Source organism: Cydia strobilella, chromosome 13 (genome assembly GCF_947568885.1).
Source record: "Cydia strobilella chromosome 13, ilCydStro3.1, whole genome shotgun sequence".
NCBI lineage: Eukaryota > Metazoa > Arthropoda > Insecta > Lepidoptera > Tortricidae > Cydia > Cydia strobilella.
The window spans coordinates 11,202,380-11,222,091 of record NC_086053.1 but is presented as its reverse complement, the minus strand read 5'-3'; the positions used below and the strand labels follow the sequence as shown (position 1 = coordinate 11,222,091).

At 34.7% G+C, this 19,712-nt stretch overlaps 1 protein-coding gene across 4 annotated transcripts in view; it reads left to right on the top strand.

Moving 5' to 3' along the window:
- LOC134746625 (serine-rich adhesin for platelets) overlaps positions 1-19,712 on the top strand; it is a 306,716-nt gene that overhangs the window by 237,776 nt on the left and 49,228 nt on the right. For all 4 annotated transcript variants that reach the window (XM_063681062.1, XM_063681060.1, XM_063681059.1 and 1 more), the window contains exons 3-4: positions 12,603-12,719; positions 13,235-13,365. In XM_063681062.1, coding sequence (XP_063537132.1) covers positions 12,603-12,719; positions 13,235-13,365 — 248 coding nt within the window. The remainder of the gene's footprint in view (positions 1-12,602; positions 12,720-13,234; positions 13,366-19,712) is intronic.

Sequence of the window (19,712 nt, the reverse complement as noted above, 5' to 3'; positions counted from 1 at the left end):
TCTTATCTTACCTTTTATCAGATCAATTTTTTGAAAACAGACTCACTAAATTAGTAATGTTGGCTTTTCTGATGGACGTTTAGGTAAACGCGTGTAAAGCACTGATTTTGTCGCTCTTATTTGTAAATTTCGTAAAGTTTGGACGGCTAAACATGGTAATTTTGTATTACACATATCCTGTACTTGACGTTTATCACACTACATTTTTATTATTATGACTTTGAAGTAGTGTAAATGAAAGTTAGACGAAATCAATTTTCTCCAGAAATTACTTCAAAACAAGTGACAATTTCTCTAATTTTGATGCTTAAACAATCTACAACATTTGCTGAAACTATTCTTATACATCAATTTGTATAATTTACCACCATAAATGTTTGATGAATTTTTAAAAACTACCCCTTCTTTTCATATATTACCGGTGACACACGCTCGCGACCTCATTATTAAGAGGCAAGATGAGAAGACGTGCTAATAGAAACCAATACTTGTTATTTATATATTACGTAACAAAACGTGTATAATTTCAACGACTAAATCTATCAATTTAAAATTTTTGCTCCAAAATCGACTACGGCCCCTTAAAAAAAAAATGAAAAATGATTTATTGGGTACACAACAAGTTTTAACTAGGATCGAAACAAGAACCTTCTTTTATGTAAAAAGATACTTGTACCAGAAGGCTCCGCTCTTCCATTAAGTACAAGGTTTACCAAAATTATCTTAAATTAAATTATCTTAAATCTTAAGCTTATACTTATTATAAGGTAAGATAGGTACATTAGGTATAGGTACTTTAGATTAGAAACTAAGTTTAATTTAATACATATTATATAATATTACCATGAATTTCTATTTCTATTTAACATGCTTGTGCTTGTGCATGCGTGCGCGCGCGCGCGCGCGTGTGTGTGTGTGTGTGTGTCTACATGTGGTATCTATTTTAAACTTTTAAATTACATTATTGCAAAATGGATTCAATTTCTACGTATGTTAACTTTTTTACATATTCAATAACGATTTTTTTACAGTCATATAGTTGCTGTGGGTAAATGTCAAGTTGCTCGTTAATGGTGTTATATAGTTTAGCAGATTGATAGTAGAACTGTCTTTTGGCAAATTTTGAGTTTGTTAGAGGCACTGGTGCAGCTTTGCGCTTTCTCCTGCGAGTTACACTACTAGTGTTGTACTTTATTGTTGTGTGTAATTTTGTGACACATCCTAGAACATAGAGCTTTCTTACAGATAATAAACTAGATTCTTTGTACAACTCATCAGTCGGATATCTGTACGGTTTGGAAAATATTACTTTGAGCGGACATCTTTGGGCTCATTTAACCTGTAAGAACTTGGTTTTATTGGCTCCACCCCAAATGGGAACACAGTACGTCACAATTGACTGAGCTAGTGAGACATATATTTGGGTGAGTAGTTGTTTAGATGCAACATGTTTAAGGATTTTGAACAGCCAAATGAGTTTCCTGATTCTTCCGTTTAGATATTCGATATGGTTGTGCCAGGAGAGCCGCTGGTCCAAAATGACCCCAAGATATTTAGTCGAGGAGACCTTTTGAATAACTTGACAGGTGCATATCTGAGAGTTAACTAGATTACATGTGTGTATTTTTATTTTAAGATCAATGGGCGGCTGTGTGTTCGCGTACTTTGAAAAGCATATATAGTTAGTTTTATCGGTGTTAAGAGTAAGTAAGTTATGACTCAGCCACGTAGCTATCCTGTGCAATCCATTTTCAGCTTTTTCATACACCGCGTCCCACGAACTGCCATTAAAGACTACTACAGTGTCATCAGCGTAGGAGAAGAGACAGCCACCGTCAAGTTTGAGATCTGTAAGGTCATTGATGTAGGTAAGAAAGAGAGTTGGGCCCAAGACGCTTCCCTGGGGAACACCGAAGGTAACCAACCTCTCTTCACTTAAGTGCGATCCAATTCTTGTTCGTTGGCACCGGCCATACAGATAGCTATTGAATAGATCTAACGGTTTTCCTCGGATGCCAATTTTTTCAAGCTTGTTTACAAGCAAGGGAAGAGAGACGGCGTCAAATGCCTTCCGTAGGTCTAAGAATACCGCAAGACATTTATCACCTGTATCTGTGTGTCGCGTGATTTCATTTGTGAGTGCCAGTACAGCATTTTCTGTGGATTTCCCTTGCCTAAATCAAACTGTGAGTCGGAGAGAAGTTTAAACTTGTTAAGGTAATTAGTAAGCCGTTTGTTTATCAGTTTTTCAACAATTTTAGAAATAGAAGGTAGCACCGATATTGGCCGGTAGTCATTGACGTCGTCTCTCTCCCCAGTCTTGTATACAGGGGTTACAATGGCCTGTTTAAGTTCCATTGGGAATACACCTTCGGCAAAGCATAGGTTGGTCAGTTTACTTATAATTGGGACAACTACTTGCCTGGCTAGTTTTAAAAAGGCTGTGGGGATACCATCACAACCAGGTGCACTATCATTCTTGAGGCTCATAAGAATTGTATCTACTTCCTTGGGGTCTGTATCCAACAGCACGAATGATGATGCATTAGTTGAGACTGTAGATACCTGCGTAGTAGGATGAATTGTATGATTTACTAATATATTTTCTGCCAATTTTTGTCCTACAGTAGCGAAGAAGTGATTGACATAGTTGGCAGCAGCAGACGCAGATGGCTTAGCATTAAGTAATTCAAGATTGTTGTCATTATTCTTAGTTTTGTAATAAGTAATCGTTTTAATGGTTTTCCATAACGCTTTGGGGTTTTTTGCAACGGTTTCAAGCTGTTCCGTATCATATTTCCTTTTAGTTTTTTTGATTAAGTTGGTGCAAAAATTGCGATATCTCTTGTATGTGACCTTCAGGATCTCATTGTCAGGATTAGATTTAACTCTGCGTTGTAAATTATTTATATTACCGATACACCTTAAGATACCAGGGGTAATCCAGGGTTTAATAGCTCTTTGTTTTTTAGGGACTTTCTTATTTGATTTACTAATATCCAGCGATTGGGTGAGTGCATTAATAATTTTTTGTGCTACAATATGCGGGTTGGGGTTCAGATAAATGTTTTCAAAATTTACTTCGTGAAGGTTTGCTAGTGCCAGTGAAGACGCTCCGTGGGGGGTGGTTTCTCTTTCGTTTTCCTTCCTGTGCTGTCCCTCTTTACCAAGTCTTTCAATTTGATTTTCACTATTTACCAGTACAATCGGAGAGTTGTCATCTTTCCTGACGTAGACCTTGCCATTGTTCGTCCAGCAGTACTTGAAAAGTTTACCTTTTTTCTTTTTTACCTTTTAATTATTGCGACATTGCTGCTGCGGCCTTGGCGTGGCCGCTTATCTGTGAATTTACTTGCGGATATCTGACTGACTAATCTGTGAATCGCGGCAGTAATGCGGTGGCGAACGTCACTCAGTTTATCAAAGAAATTGACAGATACAGCGACGATACTGGAACTGCCACACTCTATCGCTTGCCAAGCCGGTCCAGTGTTAACTTGCACTTATTTTATAAAAATAAATATAAATTAGTGCTATGCCCTTTGTTTGCGAAATACGAAAAATAATATTTTATCAAAACCGGTATTAGGTATACGACGAAAAAGATTAAACTGTTTTCTCGAAACCACGTTTCGAAAAAGCCAACCATGGGCCATTCTCTGAGAATATGTCTGCGGTTTTGCTAATTACCACGACTCTTTTCATACATTTTGTATAAAAAAATATGGATCGCGGCAATTAGACTGCAGACATATTTTTTGAGAATGACCGCTATAATTATTATTAAATCTAACAAATTTTGGCATTACTTTATGACATAAGATACTTATCTTGAAGCACTGTCATTATGAATAGAGAAAATAGCCTTTCGCAATATTAAAATAATATTTGATTGGTATGATCTCATGAATAGCTATATATAACATTAAATTACATGCAGAATCTACCATTATTTCAAATAGTTTTTGAAAAACGTTCGAACGTGTTTTACAACGCTTTAAGTTTTTCTCATGCACCAAACCAACTGCTTTAAGTTGTGCTCAGTCAGCCGTGGATTCATTTTCTCTCAAGTAATTATTACCCTCCGTTATTTTAATGACTCTGGCGTCTTATTTGAATTAAAACCCGAAGTTTATTGTTAATATTTACGCCTAATGGGCGGAATTAATACTTGAGATAAATTGATTTGATTATATGATGGTGTTATCTAAATATTTTTGCAGAGAGTTACAATGGGTACAAATAGGTACATAAATTTAGTTTTAGGTCAATTCACGAACCACAATCTTATTTTGATGCGACCTTGAAAATCGCTTACGCTGAGTGCATGCGAAATGAAGATAAAGTAGTGCGGGAGATATTTTATTTTAGATATATTTGTAAACCCATTTTTCTAATAAATTGATATCACGCACGTATATAACCACGTCGGCAGCTCTAAATCAGTCCGACATGATAAAAACCATATGTCCGCATTTCCACATTTCATACACAGAACAACTTTTATTCCAATTGCTGTAAACCGTGCATAAAAGTGAATTCAGAAAATAATTTGTTCCCACTGAAATTCGCACATGCATTCCTTTCCAGGAGAATGAAACGGGAGGTCGATTTTGCATTAACAATTTGATAAACGTCTTGTTTTGATACGACCTTCAATTTCAATTCAATACTTGAAAAATTTCTTGAGTGGTGTCATCACGCATCTCACGCACACTAAAACATGCATACGAGATGTAAGGCTGCTTTGGTCCTAGCGAAATGCAATCAAGAGTCGTCTGATTAAGCTTGCCACTATTGGTGCGCGTGAGATGACGATTAAGATAACACATTTTTTAAACGGCATCGGCCTCCCTTACGAAAAACATTAACTGAATTTTGTTTAATGTCCCTTTAAAGATTTCATAGCACGGTTATAGTGCCACTTTGCTTCCGAAGCATTTGTATGGAACAGCTCTGCTAATGACAATAAAATTATGTATGATTTAGAAACTGCACAGAGGTAGAGAGGTTATACACTTGTGTTAGGGTTAGATTCTTGATCACGACCGCAGCTGCGTGTGTTTTTGTTGCATTATTGCTGCGATTAAAACGTTCAATCCAACTTTTTGCGTCAAATACATTGACAGTAACGCAGCGATACGATACCAATGCTGCTGAAATTGTCATCCGAATAGCACCTTTACGTTGATAATGATACATTATTGACAATAAATAAATTAGGTATAATACAAGACTTAGTTTTAAAAAAAATCAGACCATTCGTCAAACCATTACAAACATGGAGGACATGAATGTATGAGTAATATGAAACATTTTTTCGTCAACTTTTCGACTTATAATCTTGTTTGACAACGGTTCACATGTTCAAAGGGGAACAAGAAACAAGAAGATAAGGGTTTTAGCCATGTGTCGAGGGGAAACTCAATTCCTTTGCTCTGCGATTCTTACAAATATGACATCGAAGATAATTGAGAGGAAAATATAAAGAATACGAAGTACGAGTAAATAGGAAACGAAAGGAAATTGGAAGTCTTTAACGGTAAGACATGTTTTGTGGAAAAAACCGGTTGAGCGTGAAATGCTCGTTGATAGTTTTTCCTTAAATTCGAGCACGAAATCACGAAAGCTGGCACGAATTTTATATGAAAATTTTGACAATTTGTACAAATCCCGAGCCAGCTCTTATGAATTTACCTACAGGTAGAAAGAATTATTAATTGGAACTACTTTTGTTCAGCTGCTTTAAAAATACCTAATTAAACGATTTTATGTAGATTAATTTTTTTAATCAAGAATGTATCATACAAGCATCATACATTGGAAATATTGGATAATCTAAATTGGAAATAATATGTACCAAGAATTGGATATCAAGGAACTTATTACACATGTTTATTATTTATATTATACCTACCTAATTTAAGTTAGCAATTAAAATTCAACGAGTATAACCAGCTAATCTATGGTAATCTTATAACTACGAGTTATAGGGCAGTGAGCATTTCAAAACATATATGCTTATGTTACGTACGAGTGCTATTTGGGTTTTGGGAACTAACAGAACATTATAGTTCAGTGAAAACATTTCCAGTTAACTAAAGCGCATCAGAGTCCGACTTTGAAGTGGCAAGTTAGCAAAAGAGCTCGCGTGAAACTTGGCTAGTTGAGCAACTTTCAATAATTCCAAACCTGCAGTTGATAGAACTTCTTACTGCTTAGTGAAAATTCTACGTATTGTTCAAGTCAAACTTGAACTACCACCATCTTCCTGGCGTTGTACCGGGCTTATTGTCACGGCTCATGGAAACCTGGGGGTTCGCTTGGCAACTAATACTAAGAATTGACGTAGTTTTATGATAGCGACTGCCTTTTGACCTTCCAAATCAGAAGGGAAACTGGGCCGTTTGGCGTTAGTCCGGTTTCCTCACGATGTTTTCATTTACCGAAAAGTGACTGGTAAATAATACATACATTTCGACAAACTCATTGGAAGGAGCTGCGGTTTGAACCCACGACCTCTGTTTTGAAAGTCGCGCGCCCTTTGCTCGTCGCTAGGCTACCAAGCTAGTAACATTTTAACTACCTACCAACGTCAAATAAAGGAAAAGGAACAATGAAAATGTTTAAGTTAATCCCTATAGGATACCTACCAACACTTCCTATTTCCATAGTAAGTATTATTGCATTTGTAGGTTATGGTATCAGCTCGCTTGGGAACAGTAAATAACGTATTTAGATAAAATATTTGCGTTCTGTGCCGCTGGTGTATTTATACGCCTACATGCGCGTAATTCAAATTGACTACTACTATGTACGAATGTTTTTTAAACTTTATTATTCAGTAGGGTAAGTTTAGAAGTAGTCGAACTGGCAGATCTAAGCAATAACTTTTTTTTATTTGAAAATTATTAGTCGCTAGTATGAAACTTGTTTGAGTGATATACGTATAATGCCATCATATGTTTCAGTTGGTGTAACTGACTCCATTTAGTTTATTAAACATTATAACGTTTAAATGAAAGTTGTCGAACTGAATAAAATTAATAATACTTACTTAGTTGTACCATACCTCTCAGTATGTAGTGTGTAATTTGTCGTAATGGTTTTTGGATTTTAGTCTTAGTATAACAATTTCCTATTCACTATTCTAACGTATTAAAGTACTTAAAGAGGTTTTTTTTGTAATACAGCGCTTATTACTTACTTTCCAATTTAACCACGGCAAGAAGAGCTACTCTTGAAAATGGGCGCCAATGTTGCTGTAAGTATAGTGTATAAGCATACATTGGTACACTACTGCAAATAAAACGGTAGTATAATGCCACTTGGCAATTGAAATTCAGCTGCTTTGCCACTGGTAGATATTTGAAAATGTGACGCCTACCAGATCCGATTGCCTTTCAAATTCAAAGTCGCCCCGAACATTTGCACTTGAAACGCATTAGAATTTAAAAAAGCTATCAGTACGTTTCCACTCCGTTGATGAAACAGATAAGATCTCCATTTTATTCGCAAGCCGACGCAGCGATCTAGCGAACAAATCTTGAAATTATGCGATCTAGAATAGGAAATGTTTGTGCCGATACGTTGTACCAATAGGTTGTACTTATTGTCTATCGTGTCATGCGTCACTTTCGCAACTAATAGAAAATGACGGTGACCTTGACAAACGATAAACGGCAGCGCTTTATGAGATATAATTATAATTTCTCAAATAGGGTCTTTTGTTTGTGCGCTTGAACTTTGAAGAGCATTTTTATGTCAAAGCTACATTTTAACAAGTCTTACACAATACGGTGAAGAAGAGGGAAGAGGTGTGAAATGCGTAGGTATACAATTTAGAACAAAAAACCGGAATAAAATACCGGTAAAGAATCTATTATGCACTACGTAATTTTCGAGCCCGTAAATTTTATTTTATTACAAATTACAAAAGATTAACGAGGCAGTCCACTAATTTGACCCTCTTGAGCAACGAGGAAAATTGCACGATGTATTTTACCTGCTTTTAATAGGGGAAGTAAATTTTATTACGATAGCATAAGAGCTAAAATTTAATAACGTGCATCTGGTGTTATCTTATGTAAAACGTACACGTGGTTAACCTCTGTACACTAGGTAATGACTGTAATGAGTGCAAAGTGCACAAATATTTACGTACCGTAAATTCTTGGAAGTATGATATAGGTATAATTAATGTCATTACCGGGTCTAACGCGATTAAATTAGATCAATTTACAACTATGCCGACCCTAAGACTCCGCACCATCGTTGAGCTCCAGCAACCTTACTCACCGGCAGGATCACAACACTATGAGTAGGGTCAAGTGTTAAATTGGTATGTGTAGAGAAGAAAATTGATATGCGTTTTATATTCCATACTTTTACGCTCTAAAATAGGCTTTATATGAATCAGCATTCAGTATCAGACATATTTTAAGGTGAAACTTTTCTACTTGGTGGTCTAAAATAATACAGTAAAAATAATTAAATAAGCTTTATATTGCACGTAAAACGTAAATACTACTTGGTACAATACAAGCTACTAAAATAAGGAGAACGATTATTTTAAACAATTGTATGGGAGCACCAACATTGATTATTAACTATGTGACAAAAAATATATATGGATAATCACGAGAACTTGGTACTATTCAGGTGAACAGCTAGGCGATAGCAATACAATCAATGTGAAAACATTATAATTTAGCTCTTTTATTAGTAGGTGGTGTAATTGCCAGTCCTTTCTTTCCTGAGCCAGTCTTTTGATTTGCTCGTACGATGCATTCTCTTTTACTTGGCTCAGATGTGATTCTAGGCTTTCCACTGCCTCTCGTCTTTTCAATTTTTCCTTCCAGGATGTTAAGGAAAAAGTAAGTTGCGACAAGAGCAAAGCTCTTAAGTGATGATGATGATGATGATGATGATTAGTAGGTATTTTCGGCACGAACTTCATAATGAAACAAAATTAAAGTGAAATATAAGCTGAGTAAACTGTGTAATTAATATTTCAGCTCCCTGTTGGCGTAGATTTTGATAGTTAATTTTTGTTTAGAGTGTAAAGTAATTCAATCTATGTTATTAATTATTGATGTTTAAATAATCCTGCTCATTATTTTAGAAGCTTGTATTGTACCAAGTAGTATTTATGTTTTACATGCAATATAAAGCTTATTTAATTAATTTTTACTGTATTATTTTAGACCACGAAGTTTGAAAGTTTTACTTTAAATGTCGTATAACTACTGAATGCTGATTGATATAATGCCTGTTTCAGAGCGTAAAAGTATGGAGCATAAAACGAACCCACCTTTGGTATTACCCACCGAAGAAAGAAAGAAAAATATCATACCAACTACTTTCTACAAAATACCTTATATTTTATTACTATATTAAATAGGAAATCTCCATAATATCTAGTTCCTACTTGCGACAGATACTTACGTGTTGTTTTACTTTAAAGAACCGCTCTAAATCTATTCAAACGCTCTGACTACGCTCATAAACCTGACTTTTAAATTACCGTCAAAATAATAAAACTAAGCGAATTTGGAGCACAATAAAATCCCTCCCAGTTTATTGCCTCTCGAAGTAGGTAAGAACAAATGTTGGCAACAAGAGCAATAATTGCAAGCCGGAGAGTTCGGTCATTTCCATTTCAGATTGAGTTCTATTGGAAGGAACTTTTCGAGTGAACCCAGTGTCTTGATTCCTTTGATGCCATAGTAGGGGTAATGCAGTAAAGGACTTCGATTTCAATGCATGCACATTAGTCAGTTATTATTATAATACAGGTATCTTGAACTTTTGAAATTCATAAAAGTCATGATATTTTATATTATAACAGTCGCCTAGTAGAAAGTCAGTATAGCAGAGAAATACGAGACTTATTAATAAAACAAACAACGCCTTTCTACGTTATCTATGAGATGTATTTAGTTTGTTGAATCAGCCAATTAATTTTAAATAATTACTTAAACGCTCGCTACGATCAACCAATGTAGGTAACTTGTGCTACGCCGTAGCACCATCGCATTTTCTATTATTTTTTTATTAAAATTCGTTCCCAGACTATAACATAACAAAACAAATCCAGATCAAGTTCAAAACCGACTCCATATGTCAAGCTTAAAGGAAATTACGACAAATTGTATAAGATATGTAAAATACTTCCTATACATCAAAAGGTGCGATATAGGATAGCAGTAGAAAATTGTTTTGATGATAAATTTAAGGTGCTGAAACAAAGTAGGTATAGAACAAAGAGCATAAGGCTTAAAAAAATTGTACAAAACACTGCTAAAAACTATTATGGCAAAAGGACTAATTTGTTTTTGATACCAAAATTGTATAACGAAATTAACTACCTAAGGGAAGAAAATAAACGTAGTATGGCTAAATTTTAAAATGTGTTTAAAAAAACATTATTGGAAAAGATACCGTAACTAAAACTGTAAACTATATTTGTCTATACCTTAATTAGTTGTTAAAATAGTTTAAAAGGTGTAGTGACAATTAAACAAAAAGATAAAATTATATATCTTTTTTTTAATAGTCATCATAAACTATCGCCATGCATGTTCGCTTTTCGGATAGTATCTAAGTTTAGTTTTTTAAGTGCATAAATGTTTAAAATGTAAAAATGAGCGCTATCTCGCCAACAAACTGCAAACGCAGTTTGGCGAGGAATATATAGGTAATTATAAGTAAATTGTTGTGTTGTACTTTGTAATAAATAAATAAATAAAAAAGTGTGACTAAGTTTGAAGTCACGTGCGACAACGCAAGTCATGCTAAGGGGTCAGAACTTTGGCTTACGCCCATATTCCGAGGTTGGGTGACATTACTGGCTACCATTTGACTGTGATACACCCTAGCAGAAACTAGTTAGTGCTAGTAAAAGCTATTCAGACGTTTGATAAGATTCACTACAGATTCCCTAGTGACTTTAAAATGGAATGCAATTCGTAAAACGTGAAGCATCATGTTTTAGAAAATTCAGGACAAGGGAATGTGGAATATAAGAATTATTTGGCGGTAGGGTGACCGCTATAGTTATTGGCCACTACATAGTATACATAGTAATTGGCCACTTCTAACAAATCAGAAAGAAACAAACCAATTGAAGCCTTATTGTTAAGAGTGGCCAATAGTATGTAGTGGCTAATAACTATAGCAGTCACCCTCACCTCAGACAGTACCTTTTGCGTCCTTTTTATTTGATAGTTTGTTATTTGACATAAGGGAGTGCCCCAAGACAAGACAACACATTTTACATTGTACAAGACATTTTATTTATTGGCCGAAGACATTTTAGAGTTTCCTTACATAAAAAATCGAACAGAACTTGAAACAAATAATAATCCTTGGTTAGGATTTTTTATTATATGAAAAGCTTTCCTCAATCTCATGTTCTCAATGTCATAACACACAACCGAAGGACAATAGTCGATATAATGGCTACTCTTTCTCTTGACGATTAACAAAAATCGATTTGATATCAAATTGCAAATCTTTAATTATGAAGGCATTATTACATTAATTATTACATTTCAAAAAGTGCCTTTTGTGATGATACTACATAGAAATCGCAGGGCTTAAATGCTCTTCAACTTAACCCTTAAATGCATAATGATGTATATATGCATCGTATATTTGATGGTCCGTGGCTCAATATGCAGCTATCCAAAATCACATTTATTACTTTTATACAGCATGACACATCTATTTCAATTTATTAAAAAGTTATACAAAAAATCATGCATTTAAGGGTTAAATGACTTTTCCTGATAGCGTCTGCAAGTATTTGTATTTGCATAAAATATTTTATCATTGAATTAATGTTTGTAGAGAGGGTAATTTTGAAAAAGAGGAAGATAGCAATGAAGACTGAGATATTGTTGATGTATTTTTAATATTTTCCTCAATATAGCCTAATTAAAGCGGCAGTTTTCTAGAATACTGTATTATAAATACAAAAAAATGTTTCATTTGGGATATGGACCACCGTCAATGTTTAATTGAGTCGAACCAAACTAATTCTGCGTGGCATTTGCAAACAATGTGTGGCCAATAATATCAAATATTTACGAAAATATGCCGTTTGCAATGACACTCTTCACTTTGTTCTATTCATAGTGCAAAGTTAGCTTTTTAGACGGATTCTAACTACGCATCTTAAATGATTTCGCTACTGAACTATCCAAGTAAAAGAATAGAATGATTGGACATGATTATGTTTCGTAGAATATTCAGTGGGTTGTTATCTTAAATACCCACCGTTTAAGATAAGATACATTAATAAAGCTTTCGGCTCTGGAATGAATTATGTTAAATTAAAGTATAGTGCTTAATATTTCTCTTCGATGTGGTTTGAGAATGGCTTTAATTCTACGGCGTCCAATTTGAATAAAAGCTTTTGTATATTTACGTTTAAAAGTCTTCTTGTTTCTTGTTATTGAGTTAATATAAAATCGCCAGTTTTGGGCGTTAAACATTTTACGCATTCAGGAGTAATGAAAATAATATATCTTCCCTTATATCTCACCTTCACAATTGCTCAAGCGTCCTAGTAGTAAAAAATGTTGTTTGTTTGTCAGGCGGACATAGCACATTCGGCCAAAGGCTACGAGTCGGAGGATGAGAACGCGGGCAGAAAGCGGCATAAGGCCAACGACGACCGGCCAGCCAGCAAGACCACCATGTATTCTAAGCAGGTAAATATTGTTTGTAACCGCTCACCGTCGACGGGGTGTTCATCCTTCACATCTTGAAGTCGCGCACCGTAAGGTTTCAAAGAAGATTGTTTCTGTGAACGCTCTGCTTGTGGAAAGTGCTGCCGAGGTTTTACCAAGAGACTATAAGCTGTTAAGGTACTCAAAAAAAAAAACAAACAAAACATACAACCGAATTGAGAACCTCCTCCTTTTGATCTTTAAGTCGGTTAAAAAGGAATAGGTTTCTGAAGGTAGGTCGGCAACGCGCATTTTTTACATAAATCTTTTGGTGTTATCAACATTTTTAAGCATACCTACTTTAAAAGAATTAATCTGAAATCAATTATTTTATAGCCTCAAACGTCGCAAGTATGTCACCCTTGGTAGAAGCTACATATTTGCCGTGTTTAGGGTTAAAACCCTCGGCCCCAGCCGTGGAGTGGAGTGCTTCTCCTCTATATAGGAGCTATCAAATCGCCTTATAGATTTCGTTGTATCAATAAATCATTTTATAGGAATTCCGGGAGCAGTACTGCATCAACAACAAGCAACTGGATCTGCTGGAACTGGAAAAATCCAAGAAGGACAGATTTCTTGGATGCCTCTCCCAGTACCACATCGAGAGCCCCTGTTCAAGAGCCAATCGGTAAGTTGACATTGCATAACTTTTTATATAATGTCAATGTGCAGAAGTCCCTCCATAAGAGAAGTCCGTCTACAAGCTCTTTCGTTGCGTTTATACAAATACTCCAATTACAGGAGATCGGTACAACTGAAGGAGTGAAGCTCTTTCTTTCTGACTGTTAGTCCAATTCCAGTTTTAGTTATTCGATCTGATTCCGATATGATGTCGACAGATCAGTCTGTCAGTGTGAAAAGTGACGTTTTTGGTTGAAGAAATGTCACTTGTGAGACTGACAGAAAATATGTACAAATACGAGAGTTCTTGCCATATGACAGTCTTCCCAGTAATGCATTTGACCTATATATGCCCGTTTTCTCTACATTTACTTTAGAACAGTAAAAATAAACAGGAGTACTAAATGTCACAAGGCATTTTCTACTCATCAACCAAAATTCCAAACAGGGATCATAATATATCAATTGCTTATTGTTCTTTTGTACTAATAATTAGCACATTTCTTTTCTTTAAAAAAACATTAAATTTGTCTTTTAAATATTTTTTTGGGTTAAAAACTAGTGTTACTGTACTACATTTTTAAATCAAACTATAAGGACAGGACCATCGCCCCAAACTTAAATTATTATGCCAACCCCAGAAATATCTCAATCAAACAATTTAAATTGAATGGTTGAATAATAAATTCCAGCTCCGAAGGTTTCCATAATATATTGTTCTTAATTACTTTGCAAATACCTAACAAAAAGTTTATATTGAAATAAACAGCCACACTTCAATATAATGTATTTCTAAGTAAGGTTTTTTCTATCAATATTTAATTAGCCAATACAAATATATACTTTATATATTGATAGAAATAACAATACATTTGTGGTATTAAAAACCGGCCAAGTGCGAGTCGGACTCACACACGAAGGGTTCCGTACCATTAACTATAAAAACGGTCACCCAAGTACTGACCCCGCCCGACGTTGCTTAACTTCGGTCAATAATCACGTTTGTTGTATGGGAGCCCCACTTAAATCTATTTTATTCTGTTTTTAGTATTTGTTGTTATAGCGCGGCAGCGGCAACCGAAATACATCATCTGTGAAAATTTCAGCTGTCTAGCTATCACAGATCACGAGATACAGCCTGGTGACAGACGGACAGACAGACGGACAGTGGAGTCTTAGTAATAGGGTCCCGTTTTTACCCTTTGGGTACGGAACCCTAAAAACGAACTTATCTATAAAATAAAACGAAATTAAAACTAAACTAACTTAGCGGTTTCACTCACGCGGCGGCTTAGTGGTTTCGGTTGGGAAATTAAAACCACAAACCAATAAGTAAAAAAAAGGTTTTTATTTTATTTTTATAGGGACATTCTTACACAAATTGACTAAGTCCCACGGTAAGCTCAAGAAGGCTTGTGTTGTGGGTACTCAGACAACGATATACATATATTACATATATAATACTTATACAAATACTTAAATATATAGAAAACACCCATGACAATATAACTTATTATGTATACATACAAGAAAAATAAAGTTAATGTATTTCTGAAAAAATATAATTTTTAAAAATTATATCTAAAGGGTTTTGCAAATATTCCCCGTGAAAACTGATTATAAATGTATTTTTAATACAGTTGCTCAAAAAGTGCTACTTTACGTAGCTGTTTAGCGTGCGGAAAGTTGGTTTTCGCGAACTAGTGCTTTTTACTTTTCCAATTTTTTTAAATTTATTCTTGTTCCAATTCATGACTACTTATTGATGAGTGTTAATATTAGTTTCCTTTAAACGTTGTAATATATAAGAATACGAAAAATATACATATTTTATATTTTATTACTTACTTCTTCATCATTATAACACGTTTATTTTTTTATATTGAATATTGAAAACCGTTCTTAATAAGTTGTCTGAATGGAACGGAACGCCTGTCAAAGAAGAGGCGTTTTTCTTTCTGCTTTAAGTTTCCAAAGGCATCATTCGATATTGTTTTTATAAATGTACGATACACAAATAATCGTAATTAACGATATTTGGGTAATAATAGTACAATGTTTTATATTTACAATTGTTTCTGTCTTATAGAACATGCATTAAAAAAAAACTTTCATTGAAGTGGGTTCAAAAATAATAACACCCAGCTAAAAAAACACCTCTTCATAATGTCAATGTCAATGATGTCACAGAATTAGTCATGCGCAAAATGTGTCAGTAAAAAGAAAAGATTGATATGCATCTTTCATACGCTGTGAAGAACTTCACTCTTTTAGTTCACTAGTTCAGTTTAGTTCAGTAGCTCAAAAGATTCATCTATATCAACAGTACTGGTTTTCTATCTCTCATTCGCGGATATATTGAGTTGAATGAAGGATTCGATTGATAATTTCATTCAATATGAATCACTCAAATATAATGAATTTATGAATCAAGGTTTAAACGTGGCGTCCTTGTCACTCTCTAAGCGAATGAGCAAGTAAATGAAAAGACAATTCAACTGAACTGCTGAAGTAAAGAACTAAACAAATCCGAACTGAACTAGTGAATGAAAGAGTGTCATCAAGTGAAGTACTTCATTTGAATCTTTCATTCGCGAACTACTCATATAATACACAGAATTAATAATATAAAAGTTTCAAATTCCTTACTTGTTGTTTTTCTTATTTTTTCGCAACTTATCGTCGGTCGTGCCACTCACGCATCGGCCTCCACAGTCACCAAACCCGCTGTCTAAACAGCAATGCATAAATGTGGTGGTGGTGGTATAGGATTAAAGTAGTAGATTGTGTCACAAGGGAGCAAAATGACTTATTTACGGCGAGGGCGTACAAATGAATCCTAAACGAAGCGAAGGATTCTATAATAGAATCCTGAGCGTAGCGAGGGATTCTAACATAGAATCCTGAGCGTAGTGAGGGATTCAAGTGTTAACGCCCAAGGTGAAAATAATTTTGCTACCATGTGACACATATTGCTTTTCACATCACCTATGAGGAAATTACATACATATATTAGGTTTCAAAACATTAGTATTTTAAGCAAAGATCGATACGGATAAAGTGCCAAAAATATGTTTACACGACCTTAGTATAGGTACATACTTCTGGCATTTTGTCCGTATCGATATTTTCAGACGTGACTGTACTGACAAATTAGAAGTACCTACAGCTCATAATTATGTACCTAATATATTTTCAAAAACAGCAGCAAACAACTAAAATGATACAATGAAAATCAAGTACATTATTTTTGTAGATTTTTCTGCTAACAAATTAGCTCTTACCCCTTTGAACCAAATCTTCGGAAGAACACTATGAAGACTGATATCACTTATATTTATTATTATTAGTGTCGTTACCGGGATGCTGCTTAAAACATCTGACACAGATGAAAAGGCCTATTATTATTGATTTAAACTAAGTATTTACAAATTTATACAGAATACAGAACCGCATAATGCTTTGTGAAATATTTGTACAAAACTTTTTAATATAAACTTTTTAAATTGCATAGACAAGTATGGCTGCGTTTAAGGAGACCTAAAATGTCAAAATAAAAATTAAATTATTAAACTAATATTTTTTACGTTTCTTTCTAAATATTACGCTAATTAATTAATTTACTTAATTTAAATATGATATTAATTAATTTAAAATACGTTAATTACATTTATTGTTTACAATTACAACAAAATATTATTTAAGTTAGAAAAATTGTATGCACGTAATCGATTATAAAGAATTTGTAATCGATTATATGCATACTAATTTCATATGTCTTTGTGTCAATATTTCATTTTTACTTTTTAGGAGACCTAAAAAGTAAAAATAAAAATTAAATTAATTAAATAATGGTTTTACGTTTTTTCGTAAAATTTCGCTAATTAATTAAAATATGCTATTCATTAATTTAAAATATGCAAATTACATTTTTTTTACAATTACGACAAAATATTATTTGTCAGATAAATTGTATATATGCACGTAATCGATTATAAAGAATTTGTAATCGATTATATGCATAGTAATTTCATATTTTTTGTGTTACTGGTAACAAAATGTCCTTGAACAGAAAAGTGCCACTTTGATCCCTCCTAGCAGGGAAGAAAAGTTCCCTTTTCGAATAGGTGATGTGAAAATATATGTACGTATTCGTTATTTTACAGTCAGCATCTAGTCCCCCACGTCATTATTGCAGTTTTGAATTTGGAACCTTCTTGTATTCCATTTTAATTCAAAATTCCATTTGAATTAAATCCTTTATAAAGGCCATAGGGACTCAGGAGGCTATAGTAGTGGATGAAACAATGCTCCAAAGGTATCTGCCATCCGGGAATTATTTTCCAAATAGGGACATACCCCCTTATTCATAAAACTTTACGGGCATGATTTAGTTGAATTATGTTTTATCTTTTATCCCTTTCTTACAAATACGTAAGTCAAAATGACAAATAAAGACAAACGATTCATAGCTAATTCAGGTTAGTAACGCATTTATGAATAACGCCAATAATGTCTACAGTTCGCGTCTTAAAGTATCTGTCACAGTCTAATTGTTTTACATCTACAAACGGGGACTTACCTATATCTTTTTGTTAGGGTACCTATCAGAGAATGGTTGTTTTGAGTCGTAGTCAAATCCGTTACTTTTGATACTGACTGTACGTCATTCGCCATTAGATAAATCGGAGCGGCCAAGATGCTCAGAAATATCTGAACAAGCGTATAGGGGCGTGTTCAGATATTTGTGAGCGCCTTGGCCGCACCGATATATCTGATGGCGACTGTACAAGCATTTGTCGGTATTTGCCCATCGTGCGATCGTGGTCATTGATTACGACTCGATTCCATTTTTAAATGTGTTGTTTTTATAAGCATAAAAACAAACAGAGTTAAGCCACCTTATCGTGCACCATCCGTATGATAGTGCCCGTACACTCTAACAAATTGAGCACCGTTTTCCTCAATAACGTTATACACATAAACTAGCTAGGTAAAAGATTTATCACATAAACTTTTATGCTACTTTGCGAAAATGCTTTCGAAGTGTATTTACTATCTTGTTTAATCTCTTAGGCCGACGGCGATTAGCCAGTTTTATGAAAATCTTAGGAAACTGGATATAAAATAGCTGAAATGTGACTGCCTATCGTGAAATATAAAATTGTTCCAACTAAGGACACAACAGCTTTTTATTTCTAGTTCTACCTCCAATCTAAAGTTCAAGTTAACCTAATTCTGGAAGAGCTGAGGTCCACTCAATCACCTACTCCCAAGGTTTGTTGATGCTAGTAATAATACCAAATCAACTGTCATCTATAGACACGGTTGGTGTGTTATAAAAAACCGGCCAAGTGCGAGTCGGACTCGCGCACCGAGGGTTCCGTACTTTTTAGTATTTGTTGTTATAGCGGCAACAGAAATACATCATCTGTGAAAATTTCAACTGTCTAGCTATCACGGTTCATGAGATACAGCCTGGTGACAGACAGACAGACGCACAGACGGGTTGGCCTAAAGCAAAGGGGGTGCAAAAAAAAACGACAGAATTTTTTTGTAGGTACAATAACATGTCTGTTCTGGTGTAACATCGCGATCATCGCGGTCAACCTAACACACTCCTCCTCGCTTCGCTCGTCGTCGCACCTATCTTGTCTCTGTTACTTAAATTTACTGTTCCAAATGATTGATTTTAATTTGTCCAGTAGTGGTTTCAACTTGCGGGTCTAATATCTCGGCCATTTTTGATTTTAGAGAAAAGTTTTTCATACAAAACATGCTTATTTTATCGTATTCTCTACGATAACATAATAAAAAATAGGTGTCATAATAACATCACTCCGATGAAAAGTGTCGGCACCCCCTTTGCTTTAGTCCAACCCACAGACGGACGGACAGACGGACAGCGAAGTCTTAGTAATAGGGTCCCGTTTTTACCCTTTGGGTACGGAAACCTAAAAAATACTGGATTGGAAGTTTCGTACACTATTTATTCCTGAATACATGAGATCAAAAAAAAAAAACTATGATAGTAGGTACATAATCCGCGTAATCCTTAATAATTCAGGCCCATTAGGGCAGCCTAATGAAGAGAAAGGTCACGTTATTAATGATTTAAGCTGACCCTCCATTCTGAAAGGCTATTGTAGCATTTGTAGCACATAACAATCCTGCGGTGGAGGAATCCCTTAATGACAGACAGTCTCGGCATAGTAAGCCCTTTAATAGATCATTGTAATGTGAATCCATATAGTTCAAGTAGGTATTTGGTTTATTGGGACGATTAGGTAGGCATAGGAAGAACTTTGAACTGGTACTGATATCTGAAACAGTTGGACCAGTTGGTACCTATTT